Genomic DNA, 27,431 nt, shown 5'->3' on the forward strand with positions numbered 1-27,431 from the left:
TTTTTTTTTTTTTTTTTTTACAAAAATTTCAGAAAATAGCAATCCAACCTCCACTCAACGAAAACAATTTCGTCTACTTTCAAATACAAAACGCTGGCTTTTAATTTTTGAAACATTTCATATTACAACGAATTCAAAAACGCAAAAGTGAATCCCACAAGTCTTGTGTTGAAAATGAAGAGCTCATATCACATATAAATCTTATACTTTCTCTTAAAAAACCATAATTTGGCCAAAGTAATTCACATTTACAAATTGTGACAAAGAACATCGATGACCGGGTCGGGCTTAAATAAATTGGATTGGGATGAAACAAGGAGAAGTTTGCCATTTGGACAGCGGAGATGAAGAAAGCCCAATCATTCAATCAAGGCAAATACTAGTGATTGCAAATCCCTGTGAAGGCAAGGTTCCAACAACTACACGGCAGTTATCAACGTAAGTCGAAAAGGCGCCCAGCACATTTACATTGCTGGCCGTCAAGGGTATGCAGACTGCTTCCGACTCCATGACGGGAAGTTTTGAGAGTTCGGCACTCGTTTGCTTGGAAATCTCAGCGCAGCGAGGCCCTGAACATTTCAAGGAAAAGTGAAAGTCAACCAACACGTCTGGATAATAGACCATCTAAGATATAGAAAGAAACTGGCTTCGAGAAGCCTAAGCTATGATACGTGAGAACACGGTCAACCAAAAAGCTGATTTGTGTGTAATAATGATTTTGGGTAGAATTAGCCAACAGATGGAGGAAGCCCGACTATGGAATACGTCCTTTTCTTTTGTCTGGAAGATCGGCCAATTTGATTGCACTGACTTTTTAGAGAAGCATTAGCCAAGTCATAGAATGGAGCAAGTAAATACAAACAAATAAGATTAGTAGTATAAGAAAGAGGATAAGAATCAATCAAATCAAACTTCATAGAGCCAAGTTCAGTCTAATGCAAGCTCAGTAGGGTCCTGAGATCGAATAGGCAATAGAACACTTTTCAGTTTGTCAAATGCGCAATGAAACTAGCTTATAATATTTTTCTTTGACAAAGTACGAGTAACCTAAACTAAACACTTCCAATGTAAACGATGAAAATTGGGTGGATACCCCCAAAGTAAAATATCTTGGACAAATCCACACATGGTAAAACCAGACTTCAACCTGTTTGTAACCCGTAATTTTTACCTTCCTGAAGCACTTGGTGATAATGCTGCTACTTCATGGCGTGGGCAGTTAACCAAACTAAGACTAGTAAGTAGTTTAGGACCATGGGAAGTTTCATCTGCAATTTATGGCAGGGCAGATCGATTTCTCTCATCCAAACGTGCAAGGATCCCCAGAACAATCACAGTAGAAACACTTCTGTTTAAATCAACAATGTGTGAGCAAAAGATTTGATTAAACATCCGACTAAAACACTTACCTTTAAACCAATAAAATGGAATTAAAGATTGATTTTTTCAAAGGCTAGATCAAACACAGGAATGGGACAATATGGCTGAAAGAGGAACTAAACAGATTGTTGTAACTGTATTAGGAGAACAAACCTGAAGGTCCTAATTGCCATTGTTAAGTTTGATATTAGGAAAAATGGCTGCAAGTGTATGTAGCGAGACAATATCTATCTCAAATCGAACCCTTTCTCAAGCTCTTGCAGAATGATCATCTCATCCAAGAAAGGCGCTTTTTCTGAGATCATCAAACACACGTCACTGATGGAGACGGGCTATCTGCTAAGCATGTAACCTGAGGAGGCCTAACTGAAAGCAAGGCAACATCATTTGAAAACTTTAGCTCAACAGCATAACCATTGCATCTTAGTAAGGAAGTAAGATGTCACTATGAAGTGCTTTTGACCTTAGTGTATAATGCCTTTGAATTGGGCACATAGCCATGTATGGAAGCTTTCATTCCATCTTCCTTTTTTTCCCCCTTATAACTATCTTACTTCAAATACATGCTTTGAAGTCAAAACTGAACCTCAGCACTCCACAAAAGAATAGTGAGCTGCACAGACATGGAAATTGAGGACCAAACAGGAATGTTAGCAATTTGAGAAACTGAGGCAGATACTAATGTGATAGTATAGATGTCAATAACTGCATTTGCATCAAATATGACACATAATAATTCAATATCCAAAACACTACCTAAAAGTATGAGGTTCAACAGGATGTGACAGATACAAAACATAATAAGTACGCAAGAATTTTGTTGGTGGACAAGCAACCAAAAGAACCCGCAAAGAGGTTTAAAAAATTCCATGTCAAGTAAGATTTTTGAAAATGATTTTGGTCTTACAGACAAGACTATGATAGAAATACGAGTAGGAAAAAGAAGCCCAAATTACCTCAAATAGCCTACAGGAGTGAACTGTATGACTGAACTTCATGATCAGATGACCACAGCAACAGCAATAGCAATCCCCTTTAAAAACAGCAGGAAGAACAAGGATTGCCCTCTACCATTAGCAAATTGTTAATTGAAGGAAAAACCAAGAAATTAACAATTTTATGTATGATCTTTACTAGTTAATCATTTCAGACCACATGGACCCTCAACTTGTGAAGTAAGGCAAAAAGGTGTGATTAATTAATGTTATAGAAGGCTTTGATTCGAAGTGTGTTACATGGGTGGTCTTCCCACTGAATGATGGAAACCAAAATCGAGAGTACAAGCAGATAATTACCTTACTTTATTTCAGAAAATGAGCATGCTGCCATAGATGCTAGATAGCTTCATCATCCAAAACTTAACCCCTTGACGCAACTTTTGCTGCAAAATAAAAATAACAATATGTAAGCACCAAAGAAATCTACAAGGAAACAAGGAGGGCTGCACCTAAACTAAGGATAAAAATCAGGAACTGAATCTCTTCATGTTTACCGAAGCTTTAGGTGATTTAAATAAGTATACCTTGGACCAATCTGCCATATTTTGAAAAGCTAGGATCCAGACCTGCCTCCAACATTTGATCCAAAAGCTTCTCAGATTCTTCTGAATCACCTTGTGCTTGTAGACCATAGATCAAAGTTGAGTAGGTAATGGCTGAAGGAGAAATCCCTTCTTCTATCATTGTCTCTTTGAGTTTCAAAGCTTCAGAAGTATTACCACTTTTGCAGTATCCATCAATCAAAGTATTATAGGAAATGAGATTTGGGGCTGGACCTTTCAAGCAAAGCTTGCTGTAAAGTTTTGTTGCTCGATCAAGGTTTCCAGATTTACATAGGCCATTTATAAGAGCATTATATGTAGCAATAGTCGGGATGAGACCCTTTTTCAGCATCTCATCCCGTAACTGAAATGCTCTATCGACATCACCAGACAATGACACACCATGAATCAGGGATGTGTATGTGAACTCATCTGGAATAAAACCTCTCACAGACATATCATTAATTACCTCCACAGCATTATCAACCCTGCCGTATTTACATAAACCTGCAATAGCTACATTATACAAATAGTTATTGGGAATAATGGAACTTTTGGTGCTTTTGTCAATTGACGTTGTAATTCTCTCTAAATCTTGTGATCCATTGTCAGAGTTTATCATGAGCTGGTCAGAAAAATATTTAAGACTCGGGGCACTATGTAAATCCATTACTTTCAGCAATACCTTGCTTGCTTCACCTCTCATACCAAGCCTGTACAATCCACTGATAATTGTGGTACAAATTATGGTGTTCGGAACTATACCCTTAGCTCTCATCTCGAAATAAGCATCTAGAGCTTTCTTCAGCATTCCTTCTCTGAACCAACCTGCAATGAGGGCTCCATATGTGATGATGTTTGCTTTTAATCCTCTGTTCTGCATCTCAGTGAGAACATCTGGCACTTGGCTAAATTTCCCAGCCCTAAAGAGTCCACTGATAACTGAGTTAAACATTTCAGTAGAAGCCGCAATTCTTTCCCTTTCCATGACATACAAAATTTCAAAAACTTTTTCAATATCTCCAGTTTTAGCATAACCATCACTCAGAGTCCTATAAGTTACTTCATCAGGTGAAAATCCCAGTTCTTTCATCCTGTCAAACACCTGCTCCGCTTCAATTATTTTCCCCATTTTACACAATCCATTGATCATTGTATTTACAAGAATCCTACTTTTGGCAAAGCCTTGCGCTAAAACATGCTTCCACAGAATCAAAGCCTTCTCAGAAATTCCCTTGTTAAAGAGGCCATGCAAGAGAGCACCATAGCAAACTTCATCAGGAGTAACACCCCTTTTAAGCATCAAAGCCCAAAGACGCAAAGCATCATCAATAGCACCACTTTGGCACAAACCTTTCAAAAGAACACTATACGTAACAACTGTAGGTTCTACACCATCTCGAATCATTGTGTCACAGAGAATTAATGCTTGCTGTGTTTGACCTGCCTGCCAGTAGCCATTCATTAGGGTTGTGTAAGTATAAGAATCAGGTCTTAATTTCCAGTCACTCATGCTCCTGACTATTCCATGAGCTTCACTAACTTGACCAAGTTTACAATATCCATTTATCAATGAATTACAAGTAAACATGTTCATCTTCAATCCGAAACTCAACATTTCCTCCTTTATCCTAATAGCATCATCCAGTTTCCCTACTTGACAAAAGCCATCAATCAACACCCCATATGCCTGTTCATCTACAGCCATTTTGTCACCCTCCTCCGTCTTCATCACTCGAAACACATTCTCTGCTTCCTCCAGCTTCCCTTGCTTGCAATAACCCTTAATCAACAATGTATATGTCACCACATTTTTCACAATCCCCCGTTCACTCATCAACCGCAACACTCCTTCCGCCTTCTCCAAATCCCCCTCCTCCACAAACGCATTTATTAAACTATGATAAATCACTGAATTCAACTCCAACCCAATCTTTTTCTCCATTTCCTCCAAAAACTCGACCGCTTTGCAAACCCTGCCATCCTTACAATAAGCATTTACCATTATACTGCACGTATATACATCCGGGACAATCCCCATTCTAACTATCTGCTCATATACACAAAAAACAGTTTGAAAGTCATGATTTTTCACCAAACCACTCAACAAACTATTGCAGGAACGCAAGCTCGGTAACCGCCCACACTTAGGCATATTATCAAACACATACAGTGCGTTCTGAATCAATCCTTTTTTAGCATAAATTTTCAAAATCATATCAAACACCGTCGGAGAGAACTTAAATTCTCCATAAATCCGAACTAATTCATCATAAACCAATGAAACCGAGCTTATATTTCTAGAGAGTTCGATTAATTCATCCAAGTACGACCTCGTCTCGTCAAAAAGTCGGGCCTTGGACAAAATGTGAACGATTTTACAGTAAGCCTTGAAATGGGGTCTGTAATTTGGCTGGTTTGAAGCTAATCTGAAGAAGTGAAGACAGGCGGAGGGGTTGAGTTTCAGTTTTTGGAGGACAGCGTCGACGAGTTCGTGGGAGAATTGGAAAGAAAGGTTCTTGAGGTCTGTATGGCGTTCGAGAACTAAAAGGCGGCAAACCCGATTGGTGAGTTCGGGCGTTGTCAAGTTGGAGGGTCCTACCCCGGAAGCCCATTTCAGGAGGGTCGCAGAAGAGTGAAAAGAGCGATGGCGGCAGAGGGGAAGATGAGTATGGAGTCTACGGGTGAAGCTGGAAATTGATTGGCAACGGATCATCGAAGTTTTGCTTTCAGTTGTCAATTGGTTTTCGCAGCAGTAGCCATCAATTTATATGTCGAGCAAAGATTTCATATTGGATGCTTCGAATATTAGACACTTGGTGCGTGGTTCTTTTCTTTCTGATTCTTCCCGCCTGCTATATATATACCCTCCTCCTTCCAATTCTTCTTTCTCATTTCCTTTTTGCCCCTTTGCAGGGGACAGCTCCGTAGGGCCTCGACAATAAGCAACTCTCCATGGATGGACTTCGGAGATCATTGAACACGACTGAATTTAAATTCGGTTGGCCCAAAACAGGGATTGGGGGCCCGATCACATGGTCGATTGCTTGATGCTTCGGCCTAATTGTTGCACAAGCTTTTCAATTATCAACTTTTAGCCCCTCAATTATTTTAAATCTTAAATTATGCCTTCAATAGATAAAAAAAAAAAAAAAAGCCAAAATTTGATCCTTCAGTCGATTACCACCACTAAAGGTAATGGATCTAAGAAACGGATCCAATTGATTGATAAAAATGGATTGAAGGTTTACATTCGATAGTTTTTATTGTTGAGGGGCTAGTTCAGGACTTAAAATAAATAAGTGGCCAAAAGTTTGACTATGTTGAAATAGTTTAATGACTCCCATAGTGTTACCCTCCTATGTAGGGATTAAGGCCCTGTTCTCAATTGATGATTTCGAAAAAGTTATTTTGTTGTGTTTTCAACCGCTTTTTGAAATTTTGGAAGTCAATAGTGAAGGTTAGCTTATCATTGGCAGAGTGGATTGGGTGGAATCCTAAAAGAGAACGAGGCGGGGAAGGATAAGGAAACATGCTGGCAGTAACCATTTCAGCAAGCTGTTTATCATGCATGGGCAATGTTAATGAAGATGATTCAAAGATCAAAGTGTCAGCTTGACTACTTGCAACGAGGTCTCTCAACAGGTACTAGAGAGATGGAGCGGATGATGAGTAGTTGAAGCAAATTAACCTCCTACCAGGTAGGTCAAAGTCAGTGTGGACGGGGCAGCGAAAGGGCATTTAGACGTGGCTGGAGCGGGTTAGTCAATTAGAGATGAAATGGGGATGTGGAAAGGAGGTTTCTGCATCAACTTGGGTGTAACCAGGAATGGTGAGATTGAACCCAACTTGTTTATCGTAGTTTCAATTAATCAACCATATATATATATATATATATATAGAATACAACAATAATGCATTGACAATTTGACGGTCCAAAGTACTTCTAAGCTAAGCCAAGATGTCGCTTTAGGTTTGTAGCTTGGTTCCACAGTCTTCACAGTGTTCTTCAGATCTCTGGCTCTTCTTCCGCTTGATAAAACGGTAGAAAATGTATTGAAGGATGATCTGTGCAAAGTTAAATTAAGGTCTATCTATCGACTGAAATGTCCATGAACCAAGAAAAGAGGGCCAAATTCGGAAAAAAAAAAGAAGAAGCAACAGTTAAAAAAAGGACCGAGTATGTAGGAGTAGTAAATAAAATAAGAGTGTAGGATACGAAAAGATCAAGCGCCACGCACACTACAGCATCAAGCAACCAAGGCATGTTTGGTTGTATCTTCTCCCGTTTAGTGCTTCTCACCAGGATGCTGCATTGGTTAATTGATTGTTAGCTTCTTCAAATTCATGTCCTTAAAGAACTAGTTCTAATTTCTTTGGCTTATTGTACGAAGGAGGAGGCTAGAGAGGAATGAGAGAATGAAAAAGGGAGGGAACCAACCTTCCCACGTAAGTAGCATTAGCAATGAGTGCAAACAGGAACATGAGAGGATTCAAGCCCTATACCAAAAGGAGATTAGTGTATAACAGAAGAACGATTAGAAACAACCAAATAAATATTCTTGAATGTATTTGAAACACCAAGTATTTCCCAAAGCAGAGATATTATTACCTCCACACTTCCTCTTTTAATCTGGCCAATTAACAGCATGGAGGAGGGACACAAAATGTTAGAAAAATAAATGCAAGTTCCAAAAATATAAATTAGAAAAAAACAGAAGACTTGTGAAGAAATTAAGTAAAAGACTGACGTTCAACCAAATCTGGGGAATTCGTCCGCCCATGTATATGGCAGCCATCAACCATCCAAGCCATTGTCCATATGCTCTGCCGTGAAGTTCATATTTTTCCTGTTCATTAACAATTTTCCATCCCTAAGTTTGTGCTTCGATCAATGCATAGAAACCCAAAAAAGCTACGTAAAGTTGTAAAGATGCCGGTTAAAAACCTCTAGTAATCTCCTCCCAACAGAGTTCAGCTGGGAAGCCTTACTTCCTCTTGGAATGTAGGCAGAAGCCGCAAGAAATGTCCCGTATCCCGCCTGAACAGGGTAAATTATGATTACCGATTTGCTTAATTTTTGGATAAAAACTTTTCTATTTACTAGTAGTATTAATGATTCTGCAAATTAACTCACAGGCCCTGGAATGAGGCGAGGTTGACTGACTGGTCTTTGGTAGAATTCTGGTGGGATTGCTTCTTCGTCTTCAGATGAGGACTCGCTTTGGTGCTCAAGGGCAGGTGGACCGCTCTTTGGCTTTATGTAAGACTGGATTGGAGGAGTATCACTTCCAGCCAAAGACCTAGCTGACCTATATAGATTCAAAGCAACCCAAAGAGAAAAATGAAAAATTACCCCGTGGTCAAAACGGAAAAAAGAAAAAGAAAAAAAAAATAAGGAAGGAAGATAATAGTGTGCAAATTTCACCTGAAATGGAAGTCCCTCCGACGAGGTACCTCAATCGGAGCATTTCTTCTATCTCTACCACTTCGATCATGTAGATTTTGTTTTAAAGCACTCCTCTCGTTATCGTCCTGGAAAGAAAGATACATATACTTTGTTAAAAATTTCTTTTTTGATTATTTTTTCCTATATTATCAGCGTATATACTTATAATAGATTTATAACATGGATATCACATCATTTTAACATGAATTTGAATACCAAATTTTATATATGTGATATACATCTAAACATGTTACTGCATACATTCACTGATTGACAGTACATAAAAGATTTATTTTTTCATTTTTTTATGTACTATACTTCATCTAATTACTAATATCTAGTGCTATATATCTATCATGTCTCTGGTTGTGCTCGGTTCGTTGGTGGGAATTGGCCTTGAACTAGAAAAAGGGTTTTTTTTTTCTTTTCAAAATTTCAATTCTGGCTTAAAACTAATTCTGAGGACATGCATATATAGAAGAAAACATTAAAGTGCGTACAGTTTTTATCTGCTACCTTATTTACTTTGGTTTTACGGCCCTTCCATAACCGGATGATATGGTCATAGTATATACACTGCAATGCCAGTACTACTGTCGTTGCTGCGTACAACTGCAAAGAAAATTAACCGATGATTAAAGATATATCTTGCCAATATATATGCTCGAGGGACATAGACCTTTGCAAGTTATATCCCCAAAAGTGGTAATGTTCAAGGGCAAGAATAAGATTAGTTTTACCACTGCCGTGTAAAACTGGGTAGGTAACTGCAGAAAAAAAGAACAAAATTTCCGGTGAGAAAATAATACCCATAATTAGGTAAAGATGAAATTGATACAAACATTGCTATAGGTATAGACGAATGTCAATTTAATTTTGGTGAGAGTGTAACATCGCTAGCCCTTCAAAAAAAAAATAAAAATAAAAATTGCTTGTGATAATAAGATGACATTGAAGTAAAAGGTATCAAGTTAGGTCACAAAAGATAACCAAAAAAAAACAAATATTTATTGATTTATTTAATACCTGTGCCAAACTTAATAATATCTTCAGCAATCCTTTTAGGAACACGTGGTATAATTGTGGTCTCCACTTATGTAAACCAAAAATTTACACTAATTTAAACAGAAGAGATAGATTTTCCCTCAAAAAGGTAAAAACATAAGAGGTAGTTCATTAAAATCTACAATGACAAATTAAGCTAGTAGAATTTCTTGAAGGCCAATCATCAAAGACAAGACTTTGCCGGTATTCCCCGGCCACTAGTCCTCTTGTCTTCTTTCATTTCTCTACTTTTTGTTTACCCCCTTTGAAATTTTTTTTTTTTTTTGGACAATAGTACAGTGTACCCATAACATAATACGAGTTGGAGGGAAGCAAGAAATGTTTTAAACAGAAAAAAGAAAAAACCAAAAGAAAGATAATGCATAGCCCTGTACCGTGGCTGGCTCCAGAATGCAACCGACGAGGTTGAACACGTCGCTGCATATAAGATTTTTCAGTACATCAGATTTACAAAGTTTAACCAAATTTCTGTACGAGGATAAATTATGGCATATAATTAGCAGAACAGTAGTTTAAACTAGAAAGGTACTAATTAATTATTGCGTTGCATGTAACCGTGGACAAGCAAGTACCCGACAATCCAAGTGGAGATAAATGCAAGGGAGACTCCATCGGCAGATTTGCTCTTGAAGTTGGTGATGATCTGAGGAATTTCTGCTACAGCCCAACAGACCAGACTTGCTATTCCGAAAGCAAATGAGATTTCATCCTTGAGGTTGCAGAGACAGTCCTTGAAGTATTTCTCCACCCATCTAACACATGGTTTTTGCTCCACCGGGCAGTAAGAGAGTTTTAAGGGCTTCATTTTGTTGCTATCCAGGGTGATCGACAAAAAGCTTATGCAAATTTATACTAGCCGGGGCACGATGTAGCACGCGCCAATTATTGCAAGTTACCCCAAGTAAAACCATACCCTTAGAGAAACACCCCAAATTAAAAGGACCAAATCCACAATTACACCTACCTCCCTAAAATTTGTGATACTTGCGATGACATCATTTCTGTTTCTTTTAGTGCTGCATTCGAATGTATTGTTTTCAAAATCAACACTCATGCGCTAGCAATAGAACTGGAAATGATTCGAATGAAATTGTGCTTTGAAAGTTGCCAGGTTCAATTCAATATTCTGGTCTCGAGCTCAATATGAGCTTAAAATTTGAGCTCGAACTTGATCCGTCCTTATATTTAGTATGCTTGAACTCGGCTTGAAAACTTGACATTAATATTTATTTAAAGTTATTCTATTAAAACACCAATACACATATTTATCTCAAAAGAGCAGTCAAGCTCTATTGAGTCAAATGTTTCGAATATTTGACCTGATCAGACACTTAAATGAATCTTAATTATGTTTTGAGGTCATATATAAAAAAATCTAATTCAGATCGAGCCCTTGATATTATATATAAAAAGAGTTCAGACTTTTTTTCATTAGTTCATTTGTAGCACAGTTTCAATTTCCTTGTCCATATTCTTCTAGACAGGGAGGTCTTCATATTAATGAATGAATGGGTAGAATAGTGGCAAAAAGATTTGGAAAAAAGTTGACGAGTGATGCCAATGCAATTCTTGAAACTTACAAGGAATGGTTTAGTAATTATGACAAATATTTGTGGAGATAAAAAGAAACAATAAAACCGCCTACTACGTAGTGATGTTTGGTTGATTTTTGCCTTCTTTCACCAGCCACCAACGCACACACATGGGATATTCGAAATAGACCAATTTAAGATGAGTTTTATTCCTCTTACATTCGAGAGAATCAGTATCGACAATATTATAAGAAAAACAATAAAAATCAGCAAGAGCAGGTGGTGTAGCATATTCTAGGTCATATGCTTTTCTTTTTTTTTCCACAAACGAAGGTCATATGCTTTTCTAAATCGCACAAATATTGGCTGTTTTCTTCTCGGAGTCGGAGGTTGGTCGCCAGCACTAAACATAAACAATACTACTACTTTAGATCATGTAATTTATACTCTGTCAGGTGCAACGGGCTGTTTTTGTCTGGAAACAACTCGACCCCAAAAGGAGCTCCATAAGACAGCTGAAAATGTAGTCAAATGACTAAATGCAAGTGGCGATACAACTTGGCAATTTTATCTCTTCAAATAATCATTGATTAATTCGATGGCTTTTGGTAATCTCTAATGGATAATGGCAAAATGAGACACGTGTTCGGCCAATTTTAGAAAATACTTGCCTTAAAAAAGAAGAGTAAATTCAAGAAACACCATTCATGTTGTTTCCCAAAGGACTCGTCTCGGCTTTCCCTTCCACAATATTTATTATCTTCTGAAATGACCGCACTTTCTTTAGTCTTTAGTCTTTAGTCTTTAGCGGGGAATGAACTGAGAGCTGTCATGGGAGTAATTAACAAAAAGGAGGGAACATATCTTTGATATAATAAAAAACTTTCATCGAATTCTCCATGAGTTGTTGAAATCATACATGCGAGTGGGGGCAAACCGTATCCTCCCAAAGAGATGTCCACATTATAACGACATTCTAATGATAATCTTCCGGTTTCCTTTTTTATTCATGGACAGAGAACATAAGAAGCTTTATCAGACCTTTAATTTCCAATTTTTTTCTCTTTTTTTTTTTAAAAAAAAAGTTTTGGGACCCGGCCAATCAAAGTATTTAAGAAAATCGTTCGATCAGGGGATTGTTCTCTGATTAATTGTTTTAATTGATTATAGATTCTGATTTTGAGTGATTAATTTTTTTTTAATGTTCTTGGTTGCTTTTACAGTATCATTATATAGATATGTTAAAATTTATAAGTGCAAAGTATGCAGGAAATTGACGTTGAAACCCGGATGTCTTTGTCAAATATCGCCATTAAGCAGCGGATAATGACAAAAAGAGACGTGAAGAACGCCATCGATGCGCAGCATCTATCCTGCAAACCAACCAGGATTGTCGGTATGTGGAGCACCCCACAAGGATTACTTACAGCTATGCCGTCCGATATTTGATATTTCTGTTAATCGAACGGTGCAGAAGAAATCCAACTTTGGGAAACGAGTATTGATATTAACCATAACATACTTTATCATGGACTACTTCACAGGAAATGGATGTTCAACGAAAAGACCCTTTGCTCGACTTTGCTTGACCTTATCATCTACTTTAGCCAATTTAAAAGATGGCAAAAGTTTTAAGGTTCAACGTTCGTTTCATTTCCGAGTAGAAGGCCCCCGCACTCTCCTAGAAGTTCATTTTAATACTGGGAAAATTGTCCGAAGCTTTCATTACATTTCGTCCAATATATTTGTCCGTCCTTTACTTTAAAATATTAAGTTTACATCCTTTGTAAATTTAAATTAACAAAATTTGATCGCAACTTAAATTTTCGATCACTTTTTAGTTCGAAATTACTACGTGACCTATATGTTGTCCATTTTTATATATATAAAAAAGTCAAATCTCAATTTTTACTGTAAAATGAATATGGATTGGATTGGATCCCACTTTTTTGAGGGAAAAAAAATATGTTTTGAGTCAGAACCTACTTTTTCTAAAACAAAAATGAATATGAACCGAGTTATTTGTTTAACTACAAATATGACCTAACATGTTTGCCCCTAAAAAAATGGCCCTATGTGGGTCACATAATGGATTCAGACTAAAAAGTAGTACAAAAAAAAAACTTAGGTTGAAACCAAAGTTTACTAATTTAAATTTTGTAAGAGACGTAAAATAAAAATTTTGACTAAATATGAGGGAGGTTTTGACCAAATTTTCCTTTAGTATTTGTTAAACTTTAAGTAAGCTTGAACTATTTATTTTTATTATATATGTACATGTTCTTGAATTCAGCTTCCAAACAAATATGTCCTGTATCTACACTTGCAAATTACATACATACAAACATATCTATCTATGATCCTACCTACCTCTGAAAAAAGAAGTTTTTTTTTTCAAGGGACTAACAGACATATTATACACGATTAGTTACAAAAACCTGACCAGGTTCAATGTATGATGCTTAGTTTATATTGCATGAAAAAGGAAAGAACATAATGAAGAGATAAAAGGAAAAAAAAAAAAACTCAAAGAAAACTCTCGCTTGGCACCTTATGTAACTAACTGCGTCCAGATACAATGTATCAATTGGGAGCCAGCACTATGGCAGCTGCCGTCGGGACTAAACTATGAATTCGGGAGTGACTCATCACGGGTCGTCGGATGTATATAGGATTTTACGTCCTCCATTTATCAAATTTCCAATGCATGGCTAAATCTATTACGAAAAACATATTCATCAATAAAATGAAACAAAATTCCACACATTCCAGTAGCTTAAACAATTGAAAGTGTTCATAAATAAACCTTCGGTGCACCTGAGCATGCATGCATGAATTCCTGCAGTCTTACTACATTTACGATTAAATATTCATCAATTTACTTGATGAGGCATAAGAGATAACCCCATCCAGTCTTGCCTTTTGTGTAGAAGTTACATAGCTTTTCTTACCGAAAACTTTTTACTTGCTATCAACTCATTCCAACCAGATAAATTAGCATCCCAAGTACTAAAATGGTCGAGGATGAAGCATCGAAGTCTATTATAAGATGCATGTGTCAATGCTGATTGCAGCACTCCCCATCCTGCAGGTATCACATGTACCCAACTTTTTACCAATCTTCCCACGACAATCGACGTACATATTTGAGTTGCGTGAATGGTTACGATGACACACGTAATGCACCGACGCCATTTGTATAGTAGCAATCAAGGAGACGAATTGATAACATGACTAGTCACTATCATCTGCCTGTCAAAATCGCAACGGATCTTCTGTCTCATAACCCGTGCCACTCTCTATCTCACTTTTTATTATATTGTTATTTCTCCTACATAAACTTCACGTTTAAGTTCTTTTTTGTTTCCTTAAAATCCAATAATTATTAATTGAGTAAAATATAAATACAGTAGCTTCAAAAAAGTAATATATAATAGAAAATTAAAAAATATAGTAGAAAATTCATAAAAAATCTCATTTTTTATGCATTTTGGTTTTTTGAGTTTGTTAAATTTTATGTATTACTCAATTAATAGTTATTGGATCTTAAGGAAACAAAAAAGAACTTAAACGTGATGTTTATGCAGGAGAAATAATAATATAATAAAAAGTGAGACAGAGAATGACACAGAACGTGGGACAGAAGATCCGTTGCGTGTCACAACCCCCCTTTTTTTTTTTCTTTTTTGTTTGATATTATCCCTCCCACATTCTTAACTTGTTCGTTCGAATACATTTAGTGATTTAGATGTTAGGTGCGTAGCAGCAGTTTTATGGACGGTAGTGAAGGAAAAGGTTGCTATCCAAAGATCAACCGGCTGGTTGAGGATAAGGCGCTCTTCAGTCAGTCTTAATTTTGTGCGTGCAAGCGGGCAAATTAATGTTTGCTGGCTTTCCTGAATCATGACAGCACAAGGGGCCTGGGGATTAATTAATTTGCTTTTAGAACCGGAGTTGCGGAATTTTGAAGCTCATCGGCGTATGTCACCAGGAATGATATGAGCCGTAGTTCTTTAATGCTTCCGTGATTGTTCTTTGATCTTTTGTTCTGCATTTGGGATGGGAGGTATACCTCTCCTGAAACATCCGTTTGTCGCGTAAAGGTTATTTAATGCATTTTACATTTTCGTGTGATTGATCGGTTATTACATGAGTCGAAATTCATCCAGTGCGCACTCTCGCATAACCACATTGGGTTCCTTTGTCAACAAAATAATTCCAGACCCTTTCCATGCAAAATTCCTAATATAAAATCTTACCGTTATGCACATCGATGCTTGGAATTAAAATATGTTGCTGGTACTAACAAGGGTTTCTCCCTTCCAATCGTGGGAATTATTTATGTTAGCGAATTAATAGTACTCTACCACAGATTATACATTTGAGACATGGATTCATGAGCCAATCACTACTACATTAAAACTGCCATTGCCCATATCTTAGCTGGAATGGTGAAGGGCACTTTTCTGGTTGAAGGAAAAGGGGGAAAAAAAAAAAGGAAGGAAAGAAAGGGTGAAGGGCGCTTCTTAAAGCCAACGAACAAAGACTATATATACTTCTAATATGATCAATAGCATGAACAAGCCATCATAACCTGAACGTATTCTAAATTATATGAACACTCGCAAACTGACCCTTTAAGTTCCCATACATAATTAGATAGTAAAAGAAATAAAACAACATGCAGTATAAATTGAGAACTATATAGTTACAGAATCATTGCATCAAGTTCACTGGGAATGCTTGTTCACGTCGTACAAGGGGATTACTCTATATTTGTTTTCTTGATATAGTGGTGAAATTTTTTCCCAAAACTAGCAACATGGGCCGTTTACCAATCTCCAGTCCAAAACACTAAACTTGTCATAGTTGTCATTTCGACAGGGTACCCATTTTTCTTTTTACAATTACTGGCTGATTACTTTCAAAAATTTTAGAAGATGGGCACGGTCTATTTTGCAGACTAACATACGTGCGGACTTATTTGTCTGCAGCCCAAAAAGGCATGGTTTATGTGCAGACTTGCATAGACAGTTAAGTAAATATTGTCGATGCTTGTTCATTTTTTTCTATTGTTTGTGTGGGATGTGATTTTTTTTAAAAAAAATTTGGGATTTCTTATATCTATCTTGTCAGTTGTCACGACAATATTAGAACTTGAAATAGTTAATTAGCAGATGTGGTGTTGGCAATTGAACATGCATAGATGTTCTCGGTGTTTTATCTTTGAATATGTTTAGAGTTTCACGGCGAAATCTTTCCTTTTATCAAATTTTCAAATCTATAGTATTTGTTCTTTGAGATTTATTATGCATGCATATGTCTGATGTAATTTCTACCATTAATACAAATTTAATAACATTTTGATGTTTTATCCAAAAAAAATTTAAAAAAAAGTATGAGAAAAGCTCATAGTTAGTTGGGTATCGAAAGGTACTAGAAACTTTTTTAAACTCCCAATGGAAATATTTTGCATCCATAATTATATAAACCAAATGAAACTAATGCAGATAGTACGGCAGCCTCCTGCATCCTTGTCTTTCACATACAGCGTGACATAGATAGAAGACAATTCTGATAAATTTCTCTGCTACTAATTATGCTCCTCATGCATGCGATTACGATGAACAGTTATAATATATGTAGAGATCGAGACTGAAGTTACAGCTATTAGTGATTTCTCCAATTATTTGTGTTTAAAACGTCATCTATAGAAAAATTTATTCTGCAAAGTGCGTTGTTAGGCAGGTCAAAACGTTAACCAACTTTACGGAACCTATTGCAAAAGCTTCTATACTCTATATATAGTGTTTGCCTAACACTGCCTATGTAGCAAGATAGTGCAGGTACACTTAATTATTCTTGCCATGTTCAATTCGGCAGGTTTGGTTTGTGCCTGTGCGGTTGGCCATCAATTGAGCGGTCATGCATGTAAGCATTGACGAATGAATGTGTGATACAGCCCAAATTGATTTGATGTGTTTTTAGTGGCCCAACTTGCTCAGAGGTTTCCCAAAAGAATTGTTGTTTAGTACATCATAGATTGAGACGGAATGAAGAGATTAAGGAAAAGGATAAACATCACATAATGTTAGCCGCACACCAAATTTCAGGGGTCTTTCACGGAAGATGCAGCAAGAAGAACCTTACGAAAGTTAAAATCTTAAAAAGGGTACCAAAATTTCCAGTAACTTTCCGGGAGAAAAGTTACCAGTACTACCATTTTCAGTTTCAGGTGAAGTCAGCTCCAATTTCAATCCAAGCAACTACGAAGTTGCCATGCAATTTCATTAAAGACTGCCAGCCATTATTGTTATAGTTGTTTCTACGTTATTTCTCTGCAAGTTTCCTTCCGACCGTACCTTTCCGCTCAACTTGCTTGAATATCTCGACAAACAATTGTTGTACGAGATATTCATTCAGCATAAGTGCCTATTCATCTGTATTACACAGCGAGTACTTTTTTGCTTCAGAATATATACACACTATCCCTCAAAAACAAAGGTCATCCACCAAACAATGGCAACAGCTACCACCATTGCTGCCAAACCATCAAAATGGTTCGCCAACAAAACTTTAAAGCTAAGCCTCCCTCGTTTTCGTTCAAAATCTAGATCTTCGACCACTTCTTCCTCCTCCGCCAATTCTTCACCAAAAACTAGCACCAGTACCAAAGAAAATGAACTTCGACAAGTTTTTAGCTACTTTGATGATAACAAAGATGGCAAGATTTCGGTCGAGGAACTTAGAGCATATTTCTCTTCTGTCGGTGATTCAATGTCCCGTGACGAGGCTCAAAGGGTGATTCTGGAGTTCGATAAAGATGGAGACAATTTGTTAGAGTTTGGAGACTTTGTTCAATTAATTGAAACGGACAACAAGGGTGACGAGGCTAATGATTACGTTAAGAAAGCCTTCGAGATGTTTGAGGATGACAAGGGCTCGGGATGCATCACTCCTAAAGGACTGCAACTAGTTTTGAACCGTCTTGGAGATCCAAAATCCTTGGAAGAATGTGAAGCCATGATTCGAGCTTATGATCTTGATGGCAATGGAGTTCTAGATTTCAATGAATTCCATACAATGATGTCCTAGGCTCCCATGATTCCCCAACACACGCACGCACCACCCAAAAACTCCCCCCCGGGCGGGAACATGTTGAACTTTGTTTGCTGTTTTTTTTTTTTTTAATTGTACTATAAAGCCTGTTATCGTAAGTGTTTTTACAAATTGCGTAGTTAGTAGTGTTAGAAATTCTACATATATATATTTTTTTAATTTCATTAGAATTATGCAGTATGGAGGGCAATGGGTACTATTTGATCGTGCAAATTCCCAGAGACAGATATTTTAAAAAAACAACAGTAATGGGGCCTTTAGAGGATTTTCTGCGGTACTGGGATGTAAGGCTTGTGAGTTTAGATGTTAACTTGACCCCGTGTCTCAAGGCCCAATTAAATGTCTTGGAGATGTCGTAATTCCAGCCCTCCTTAACCATTTGAAGCCCAGCGCCTTCAGGCCTAGTAGGCCCATCACATCGTTTTAAATTTCAACCCGTTTCGCAAGAGCTTGATTTGGTTCCCCCTTGACTTGATTTTACGAAAACTGATCACGAAAAGAGATTATAAAGAATAATTAAAATTAGGTAAAACTAAAAGAGTAGCTACTCTTTGATAGGTCTTAAAAGTAAAGCTACTCTTTGCTGAGTAAATTTACTCAGGAAAGATGGCTGTCTTTGCCATTGCATAAATGTTTCAATATCTGTCACAGGTGAAAGAAAAGGGCTCTTGAATTCAGCAAGGCATAAAGTTAGAAGTCAGGTTTTGAAACTGAGCAAGAGGAAGATCAAAAATGATTTCTATTAATGTCTCTGTCATCAATGTACATCAATATAGACGATATCTACAAGGTATAAGAATTTTATCCTTTCTCTGAACTACTACTGTATTCAGAAAAAAAATTCCTGTAAGTGGCCAAAGTTTTGCTCTGACAAAAATCTGAACAAATCTTCTCAAGTATAGCTAATGTTCAATACGGCAAGCTGCCCGTCATTCGGACGTGGTCCAAGGTATTACCCAGGCCATATTTAAGAACCGCTAGATTAGCAGCCCTGAAACCATTTCCATAGATTGGTGATGTATCTGATTCAATCTGATGTTTGAAAAATTCACCAAGTTTCCTCTCAAATGGGGACCTCGTCCCTTGCTTTGAAGATGCAGAAGCAGAAGACGATGAGGTTGAGGCAACATTATTGATCCTGGCTATGTGAATAAGCTGAGATTCTAACCACATGCGAGCTAGAACCTGACAGATACCTTCTTCAATGTCCTGACTGAGAGTTCGGTAACCTATCAAACAAAGCTCAGACATATCAGTGTCCTCTTTACTTCAAAAATCTGGCATGTTTGTGGAAATTGCCGGAATTAAAGAGGTCTTAATTCCAAAATCTGGCATTTGGGTGTCATTGCCAGATATTAAGCATCCCTACTCTCAATCACCATCTTTTAGTGCTTTGCTTCTAAAACATTTGCAGAACACACCTCCAACAAAATTGCACTTTTAATAGAGACAAGTGCACATGTACAACATATTTCTCTTTAAAATAGCCAGAGACAAAACTTATAACATGTTTAAAGATAATCAGAAACAAATTTGATTCGTTATTCCTTTTCCAAGAAATGTTATAACAGTCTCGTAAAAAAGACACACAGTCATAGATCCTGTGTTTCTTGTCAAACAAAACCACCTCATAAAGGAAATAGAATTAATCACTTAAATTCAAATGAACTACTAGTGCATTTTTATGTAGAAATTTTAAAAAAAAAAAAAATTCTCAAAGAATATTAGCAATCCAATGAAATAGCACTATCTAGTAGTAAAGCTATTGGAAAATGGAAAAACAATGACCATAACAACAAAGCAATATATCACAAATCCCCAAAAAGCTGATAGTTGATGAAAAAGTATTTGTTCAAATCAGGAAAACATAAAATCTGAATGTCACAAAATAATTAGTCAAAAAGAATCTACTTTCTCTTATCTTCAATTCCAATTTTCTCTTGATTCCTCAAATATATTCAGAAACATGATCTGTGACATAAAAAAAAAACTGGACATGCTTATGCTGAATAGCCAAAAGTGAGACTACTATCAGTTTATTTAGCTAAAGCAGGAGAAGTTTGAAGTACCTCTTAGTCGCAACCATGCATGCATCATCTCATGAGCTAGGATTGATCCGGTCAGCAACCTGCAGGCAGCAAATTCTATTTGTATCATACACTGATATTGAAACTAACATCTGGCAGCACATACAATCAAAACAGTGAGCAACATGGAAACAGTGTCTATAGACTCAAAGAATCACCTGTCTGTTTCCAAGAAGAACAGTAATGGCCACAGGCATATTACTTACATGACAAAGCCAAAGACTTCCTAATTGTCGATGTTAACTTTACATAACGTACCTTGCCCAAATGAACTAAAGTGTAAAAGTAAATTTATTTACACACTTCGAAGGACATGAGGGATGATATATCCTTGACTCCATAATTAGTAGCAATGAAGCAATTAAGGCATATTCAATTCCATGGCCTTATGCCAAATTGCTCAAGACCTGATTATGATGTGGCTAAGAACATAAAAGCCTAATACCAGTAATCCACCCAACTATAAGGGAAAAAAAAAAATCTACCATGCCTCTCACATAAGTTCAATTCCCCCTCGCAAAGTGCTTTCCACTCACTATTGCAGCTTCCACATGCATAATTAGAGTAAACATGCTGACCATGTTAAGGCCGTCATAGTGCAACATGTCAATGCAATTCGAATGCACTTTAGAAGACTCTCAAGATTACAAGATCTAGGACGCATGCACTAACGTAATGCAAGGAAAAAGGAAAATCTCTTTATGTAGACGAGGGATTGCAGCAAATCTGTAAAGTTTATGCTTCAGTCATGTGGCACCTGAAATTAGTTTTCTATTGGCCTGTTGAACTTCTTTTCACTTGATCTCTGCCCAAATTGAACGTCTTATAGTCTCAGTTGAGCATTAAGATTTAGAAGGATATTTTGTGATTTTGGTCCCTTAATTTTTGAACCATTCCTAAACTCTCGATGTCTCGCTTTTTAACATATTCATCATTTCTTACTTCCTGTGGGCGTTTGCCCAACCTCCAAGTTTGAATTTCAACAATTAGTACCTTCAAAAATTTTATCTCTGGTGCAATTCATATGAATGGAAGGGGCCAATTATGTCCAAATTGAGAATGGGTCCAAGAGATAGCAAAAATAGAGAAACTTAGTATGTGTCTAAGCCAATCAAGAGAATATCTAATACTAAACCTCATCCATCTACGACACTTCCAGAAATCATGCTGTTTTCATCTTTCTCAAGCAACTTAATTTTATGAGCAGCATGGAAAAAATTTTCTCATACACCTTGTGTGACCTGCCAAACCCCAACCCAGTATAAGAAATGAAAGAAATCTAAGAGGTGGAGAGTCTAACATAAAACTTATCCTCAAGTCTCACCAAAGAGGTGGAATATTACCTCGGAAGACCATATAAGATGAGAATTGCCGTTACTTCACAACGACGAATCAGCTTAAATGGCTCTGTTCTCATGTCCATTACTCGATTTCCATCTCCTATCCTCGGTCGCCTCGAAATCTTGTAATTCCAGAGAGACATTTAGCTAATCATTTACTTGGATAACAAAATGCATGTGTGTATCCATAATCCCGGAAAAATAAAAAAAAAATTCTTACTGTGCTGACTGTTTGCTCCTCAGAAAGACAGAGCCCTCTTGTCTCAGGCATGTGATGATGCCCCTGGTTTAAATGAAATAACTTAGATATAGTTAGTACTTAATCTCTTAGATATAGTTCGTACTTAATCTCTTCCAGCATATATCACAAAGAATCAAGACAAGCAAAATAAAGGAAAGGAATCTTCCTTATTTCTTGGTTCAACCCCAAAAAATATTTCTTACATATTTCTCTCCATCCCTGGCTTCATTCAGTGCTTGTCTCTCAACTAAAAGTAATGGTACTTGCTGCTCCACTTTCATATTTAATCCCTCGTAAAACTCTTGTATATCAAGATAAAGCTGTTGACACTTATTGGTGTCCATTATTGCAGAGTCCAGGCACTCCAGGCAAAGCTTACGACCATCATCAAGGGCAACGTATCTTGTATCCCGGGGCTGCTTGCAGCAATCAAGAGGTATTTTACTCATCAATTATGCACATACAAGACTAGTTTGTTTACATCTTTATTGCATACAGAGAGAGAGGAAACTGGAACATTTTAGGAAAGGCTGTATCAGACTAACCTCCATTCGCTCACAGCTGCAACAGCGAGGAGTGCCATCATGCTCATGAAAAGGGCAGTATTTCTGGGACCAGAAAGGGTGTGCCCGATATTCAATAAGGCCAGCTGCATTTGTTGGAATCTGAAGATGCCCAAAAAATAAATAAATAAAACTTATTTTGAAGAATAATTAAAATTTGAAGTAAAAAATCAAAAGCAACTGCTCTACAGCAGCTTAATATTCTCAAACTTACATTTCAAATAAAAAGAAAATTTTAAAAACTTATCAATTACTAACTACAAAAAATCTGCACCATTCCTAAGCGCTCCCTAACATGTGAATAAGTATTTCTCTGCAAAAACATAATTCAATTCTTAGAAAGCCAAGAAAATTTTTCCACTTTGGCGATCCACTTGCAAAGTGGCTTGGACATATTTTTGCTTCTTACTCTCAAAAACTAAAAGCAACAGCGCAGAGTACGTGCTGGAAAACAGTAGTTGGTAGAGTACCATATCAGTACTTGTGCAGCTGTATGAGTTGAATTAAGCAAGTCTTTACAAGAGCCCAAAGAAAAAAATTTACAAGAGTCACTTGGCCGAACATTTTTATGATAGAAGAATTACTTACAAAGTGTTTGCAAACATCACATTTTGGGTGATAATGCTCCTTGTAGCAAGCTTTGTGATAAGGGTATCTGTCATACGTTGAAAACTAGATAGAATAGAAGCATACATTAAAGGACCGTTAGAAAAAACTTTTCAGACACAGTAAGGAAAGTCAAGAATGAATAGCTAGGTTTCATAACATAAGATACACATATTGCCCCAGAAGAGAGAATGCCAAAAAATTGCCAAAGTTTACAAGAAAAACTTCAACAGATCATGCACTGACATTATATCTTATTCAGCTGCTACCAATGAATAATGGCCATGAATAAAAACGTTTATATGATAATTTAAGCATTTTTCGCAAATGAAATACAGTAGAGACATACAAGTCAAGATTTTTGCATTTCAATCTGGGAAGTTATTTTGAAATATTGACAATCAAAAAAAGGATACACTAGTGATCTTTTTCCGCTTCTTTTCAAACAAAATGTTTTCACATTTAAAATTGTCCCATTGAAAAAAGAAATGACATGCACTACACGAACTATCACAGAGGATGAAAGATACAAGAAACTCCCAAACATCTTTCACAAAATCAAGCAAAAAATATATAAAAAAAAAACTCTAATCTTTGCTTTCCTCATTGGGGGATTAAGTAAAGCAGAGTAATGTAAGATAAGAGTCAGCTAAAACCTTGCAGGCATGGTACAACTTATTCGGAATATTTTTTTTTACCTCATAATCAGCTATTGGATGGTTACAGGCATGGCAACGGAAACATTCTGGATGCCACACTGCACCCATGCAATTCAAAAGTCGTCCATGCCCAATCTCAGTATTACAGCCAGCGCATATCCTGCCACAACAGAAGTAGATAAGAGAACCAACCACACTGCAATGGTAGTAGCTCAAAAACATGCAGATTCCCAAAAGCTTAATGGCACAAAAGTTTGACAGTTCATAGGAGAACAAACATGTTCTACCTTGTCATATGTAAAGGTGGTTCCCAAGAGGTTTGACCAATCCTATCTTTGCTTGTCAAAGAGAAGCATATCTTACACAGTTATTTTTAACACTAAAATTTTCCAAAAGCTTTTCCTCTTTCGCGAAAAGCTACAAGTTTACATTCTAAGGAAGTGAAGGATGACTTGTCAACCAAAAAAGACCTCAAAAAGAGTTGAAAGAACAGTACATGGAACTGAAAACCATAGACTTGGTTCAAGGATAGGAGAAAAACATGAATTGTTTCTAAACTCTTATCCAATGAATTTGAGACTGAATGCAAACTAAAGAGAACATGAAGCCAGTTGTACGTGTTAATTAAGAAAACACAGACTGAGAACAACTAAACAGGGCAGAAAACTCATCAGGTACTGTATCTGGAACACAAACTTCCATGTTTTAAGTGATAGAAAAAACTGCCCACTGAAAGTAAGAGAGCTAATTTAGCAAGCTCAAAAGTTTTCACATACCTGAACCCTGTTGAGTAGTGGTAAGGAATAGGTTGATAAAAATTTCCTGTCCCATGTCCATTTTCAAATGGAACGCTACCTCTATTTCCATATTGAGGTGGAGATTCACAAGTCAAGCTCTCCTGAAGAGCTCTGGCAAGTTCTTCATCTTCTTTCAGTTGAGCCTCACTATCTAATCAAAATTGAGCAATTTGTTAAGTTCGAAAATTGTATATCGAAGAGTTTGTTTTATTCTACCATTTAAGGCTCTCACACATACATGAATGTTTATCTTACAGAGTGGCAATAATGCAATTCTCCATGACATAACAGAGACCTATTTATCTCAATTCATCATTCTAAAAGGTTATCAGCAACCAAGATGGTACTATTTGAAAGGGAAAAACAAAGAAAAATCAAGGTAAAGTTTGAAAAGTTAAAAAGAGGAAAGCTAAAATAAGAAAATCAATCAACATCAGACAGGATAAAATGGTATATTCCAAGTAGAAGACGAATTACATTGTTTGACATTCACTGATGACTTTGGTTATAGCTTTGTACAAATAAATACCAGCATACAGATGTTATAAACTAATTAAACATGTAGAACCATCGACCATGTGCGCTGGCAACTTAATCTGCTGCACTAAAACTACTTTTATTACCATTGCTTATATGTGTTTTCAAGTACTGCACATTAGCTAAGATCTTTGAAATAAAGTATGGCCCAAACAACATTGACAAGAAAATGATATGCAAGTTACTCACCAACCACATGTTTCCCTTTCTCATCCTCTTCTGCAAGGGATAATGCAATAGCTCTGTCTATATCTTCTGCCTCGGACAATGTATCCTGCTGCAAGGCTTTCCAAACAAATTAAGCTTTGAATGAAGCAGAGGCAGTACTCAGGGAAGAACACGATTAGTAGTAAGAAACTACAACCAATAATTTGAAAGCAAGCTAATCTCTCCTCAACTATAAAACCACTTCAGGGAACCACAAACCAATCTTTGCAACAGAGAGATTAATTGACTAAAATAAGCTCAACACCATATGGAAAGTCCCAGAGGAACTCCGGAGTCCACCAGAATCCAGGGGTACAAATGAATCACAAGTAGTACAAACATACTAGAGAAGTTCGTGTAACTTTTCTGACAGAATGCCACACCAAACTCTTAGCATAACTCATAACATACATAGGCCAAGCTTCAGCCAACTTATTTCAAATATTCAAGCAAGCATTGAGCTATAGACAACAAGAACTATATCAGATTTCAGGGTGTCTAGAAAGTTTCACTGCTGTAGTGTAGGACAAGAGGAGCGAGAAACATATAGTAGCTGTTGTCTAAAACTCATAAATGTCATAAGAAAAAGCAGAGACAGCAGCTTAGAAAAGACACTCACCAATGAAGTGGAAGGAAAATTTCCTGGAAAATCTGCTCTGTATCTGCTTCTGTATCCACCATCTGAAACATTATGATTTGATCCTTTAAAAATTTTACTGAACCAACCCATTATGTGCTTAGAGGAAGTTCCCCCAGTGGTCTTCTCCTAAAAAATTTATGACATCATGGCAAATGACACTTCTATCTGCTAAGAATTAGTGGCAGAAAAGCAATGAGACACGGATTTGTCCATGAAATGCATTAAAAACTTAACAAAATTACACACAAATTCATCACAAGAGTAATTATTAATAAACATGATAGACAGGCTCCCTCTGGAAGTTTGATCTAGGTAATATTACTGTGAAACTATAATGAGGCAATCTGCAGGTTCTAATCCACCATCAGGATGTTCTACTTTTCAGAAAAGACAGCTAATTTCTAGCACCAAAGAAAACTTTTACTAGTTCTGTTGCTGATATAAATAGCTCAAATGTGTCAGGCACCCGCCTTTGAATTTAAATCACACATCAAATCTAAAATTTAAGATCTTGCATGGCCTACAGAAAAAAAATAAAAAGTACGACCATCTCAACAGTAATCATTTAACCAACTGAAGATCATAGATCATACCCGCTTAGTATGTTTATAGGAAAAGCAAGCTAACGAAACACTGTAGTTACATGGATTTCCAGTTCCCATCCAAAAGCTTCACCTTCTCCGTGAAAAGGTGCCGCAAAATAGGTGCAAATTTATGATTAGAGTAATGCAGACTACCTTTATCACATTAAGTAACACTGCATGAAAATGCATCGCATAAAACTCATTATAAACAAGATGCAATGCATCTAAACAACCCATTATTCTGCAATTGGATGCATTACAAACTTGAAAAAAAAAGAGGCAAAATAAGAACAAGAAACGAACCAGCAAAAAACACAGACATGTCATAACTCACATAATCAAACAATGCACACTAACCAAATTGCTCAGAGACTAATGCATAAGCTAATGCCGATTATATCACAGCTAAATATATCAGAAAAAAGTTTTGATTCTATTTTGATCACAATCAGCTAATATCTGTTCAGAAACAACGACAGAAGACACAAAAAATACAGCAAATATTGGAGAAGTAACTCACCTTAAGCATACCAATAATCTGCAGAGGAACGAATGGTGGATGCAACAAGAGCCCAGATCAGATTTTTAATCCAAGAATTGCATATTCTCAATGGGAATCAGTTTCAACTTTCATATAGCTCAAAAACTGAAACTTTAGACGAATAATAATACTCCTATTTATACCCTTTGAAATCCCTTTAATTAATTGTGAGAAAAATAAAAATGGGAAACCTTTATAAGAATGGACTGTATGGAGGAGGAGGAAAATTGAGAATGTGAAAGCTCAAAACTTTAATCATACGGAACAATTCAAAGTCAAAGAAAAACAAACGTGTGGAAGTAAATTTATGTGTTGTAACGTCGCTTTTTGGCTAAACCCAAAAGGGTTTGACAAAGGAATTATCAAACCCAGTTGGGGATTTCTGTTGATCGGAAATTGAGGATTGGAATGGGATTTGATTGTTGAACTTTGGAGAGGTCTTATGTCGTCATGGTGGGGTCTCTTATGTTTCTTTTGACAAAATTTGCCCCGCAGAAAAAGTGCTGGCAGAATTGTGGGGAAAGATACATCAGATGCACAAAAT

General features: G+C 36.7%; 4 protein-coding genes across 9 annotated transcripts; 1 reads left to right on the plus strand and 3 right to left on the minus strand.

Annotated features, from left to right (window-relative positions):
* Window positions 1-229: 229 nt before the first annotated feature.
* On the minus strand, window positions 230-5,662 carry LOC113748834 (putative pentatricopeptide repeat-containing protein At1g19290). 3 transcript variants are annotated; one of them, XM_027292409.1, is made up of 7 exons: window positions 2,903-5,662; window positions 2,681-2,761; window positions 2,337-2,413; window positions 1,844-1,993; window positions 1,534-1,746; window positions 1,172-1,348; window positions 230-569 (listed from the first exon to the last, which is right to left on the minus strand). In XM_027292409.1, exons 1-2 carry the CDS (start codon window positions 5,634-5,636, stop codon window positions 2,739-2,741), a joined length of 2,757 nt encoding a protein of 918 aa, XP_027148210.1. In that variant the 5' UTR covers window positions 5,637-5,662; the 3' UTR covers window positions 230-569; window positions 1,172-1,348; window positions 1,534-1,746; window positions 1,844-1,993; window positions 2,337-2,413; window positions 2,681-2,738. The 3 variants fall into 3 exon arrangements, with proteins under 3 accessions (XP_027148210.1, XP_027148208.1, XP_027148209.1); XM_027292407.1 differs by having other exon boundaries at window positions 2,676-2,761; XM_027292408.1 differs by having other exon boundaries at window positions 2,337-2,447; window positions 2,676-2,761.
* Window positions 5,663-6,788: 1,126 nt separating this feature from the next.
* LOC113749621 (seven transmembrane protein 1-like) lies at window positions 6,789-10,239 on the minus strand. Its single transcript, XM_027293422.1, has 12 exons — window positions 10,007-10,239; window positions 9,809-9,851; window positions 9,110-9,136; window positions 8,886-8,981; window positions 8,349-8,455; window positions 8,058-8,232; window positions 7,869-7,961; window positions 7,672-7,770; window positions 7,533-7,553; window positions 7,362-7,420; window positions 7,140-7,230; window positions 6,789-6,988 (listed from the first exon to the last, which is right to left on the minus strand). Exons 1-12 carry the CDS (start codon window positions 10,237-10,239, stop codon window positions 6,890-6,892), a joined length of 1,143 nt encoding a protein of 380 aa, XP_027149223.1. The 3' UTR covers window positions 6,789-6,889.
* A 7,173-nt stretch (window positions 10,240-17,412) lies between these two features.
* LOC113749972 (probable calcium-binding protein CML41) lies at window positions 17,413-18,203 on the plus strand. The gene has a single exon (XM_027293867.1). It carries the CDS (start codon window positions 17,486-17,488, stop codon window positions 18,059-18,061), a length of 576 nt encoding a protein of 191 aa, XP_027149668.1. The 5' UTR covers window positions 17,413-17,485; the 3' UTR covers window positions 18,062-18,203.
* Window positions 18,204-18,806: 603 nt separating this feature from the next.
* LOC113748657 (protein DA1-like) lies at window positions 18,807-27,404 on the minus strand. Of its 4 annotated transcripts, none has more exons than XM_027292168.1 (12): window positions 26,867-27,404; window positions 25,742-25,888; window positions 25,105-25,189; window positions 24,358-24,529; window positions 23,621-23,741; window positions 22,905-22,988; window positions 22,299-22,418; window positions 21,957-22,169; window positions 21,733-21,795; window positions 21,516-21,634; window positions 20,155-20,213; window positions 18,807-19,314 (listed from the first exon to the last, which is right to left on the minus strand). In XM_027292168.1, the coding sequence occupies exons 1-12, from the start codon at window positions 26,873-26,875 to the stop codon at window positions 18,995-18,997; spliced, it is 1,512 nt and encodes a 503-aa protein (XP_027147969.1). In that variant the 5' UTR covers window positions 26,876-27,404; the 3' UTR covers window positions 18,807-18,994. The 4 variants fall into 4 exon arrangements, with proteins under 4 accessions (XP_027147969.1, XP_027147968.1, XP_027147970.1 ...); XM_027292167.1 differs by having other exon boundaries at window positions 25,105-25,192; XM_027292169.1 differs by having other exon boundaries at window positions 25,105-25,192; window positions 25,742-25,927.
* Between the last annotated feature and the right edge of the window lie 27 nt (window positions 27,405-27,431).

This window comes from Coffea eugenioides, chromosome 10 (genome assembly GCF_003713205.1).
Source record: "Coffea eugenioides isolate CCC68of chromosome 10, Ceug_1.0, whole genome shotgun sequence".
NCBI classification, from domain to species: domain Eukaryota; kingdom Viridiplantae; phylum Streptophyta; class Magnoliopsida; order Gentianales; family Rubiaceae; genus Coffea; species Coffea eugenioides.

Excerpts from the sequence above, each read along its gene's own strand:
- LOC113749972 (XM_027293867.1), top strand. The coding sequence starts at position 17,486 with ATGGCAACAGCTACCACCATTGCTGCCAAACCATCAAAATGGTTCGCC.
- LOC113748657 (XM_027292167.1), bottom strand. Across the intron at positions 25,193-25,741 it reads ATTTTCCTTCCACTTCATTG|CAGGATACATTGTCCGAGGC; the intron begins GTGAGTGTCTTT and ends AAAGCCTTGCAG. Across the intron at positions 19,315-20,154 it reads TGCATGGTTGCGACTAAGAG|GTTACCGAACTCTCAGTCAG; the intron begins GTACTTCAAACT and ends TTTGTTTGATAG.
- LOC113748834 (XM_027292409.1), bottom strand. The coding sequence starts at position 5,636 with ATGATCCGTTGCCAATCAATTTCCAGCTTCACCCGTAGACTCCATACT. Across the intron at positions 2,762-2,902 it reads ATATGGCAGATTGGTCCAAG|CAAAAGTTGCGTCAAGGGGT; the intron begins GTATACTTATTT and ends TTTATTTTGCAG.
- LOC113749621 (XM_027293422.1), bottom strand. The coding sequence starts at position 10,239 with ATGAAGCCCTTAAAACTCTCTTACTGCCCGGTGGAGCAAAAACCATGT. Across the intron at positions 9,852-10,006 it reads ATCTCCACTTGGATTGTCGG|CGACGTGTTCAACCTCGTCG; the intron begins GTACTTGCTTGT and ends TCTTATATGCAG. Across the intron at positions 8,982-9,109 it reads CCCAGTTTTACACGGCAGTG|TTGTACGCAGCAACGACAGT; the intron begins GTAAAACTAATC and ends TTTTCTTTGCAG.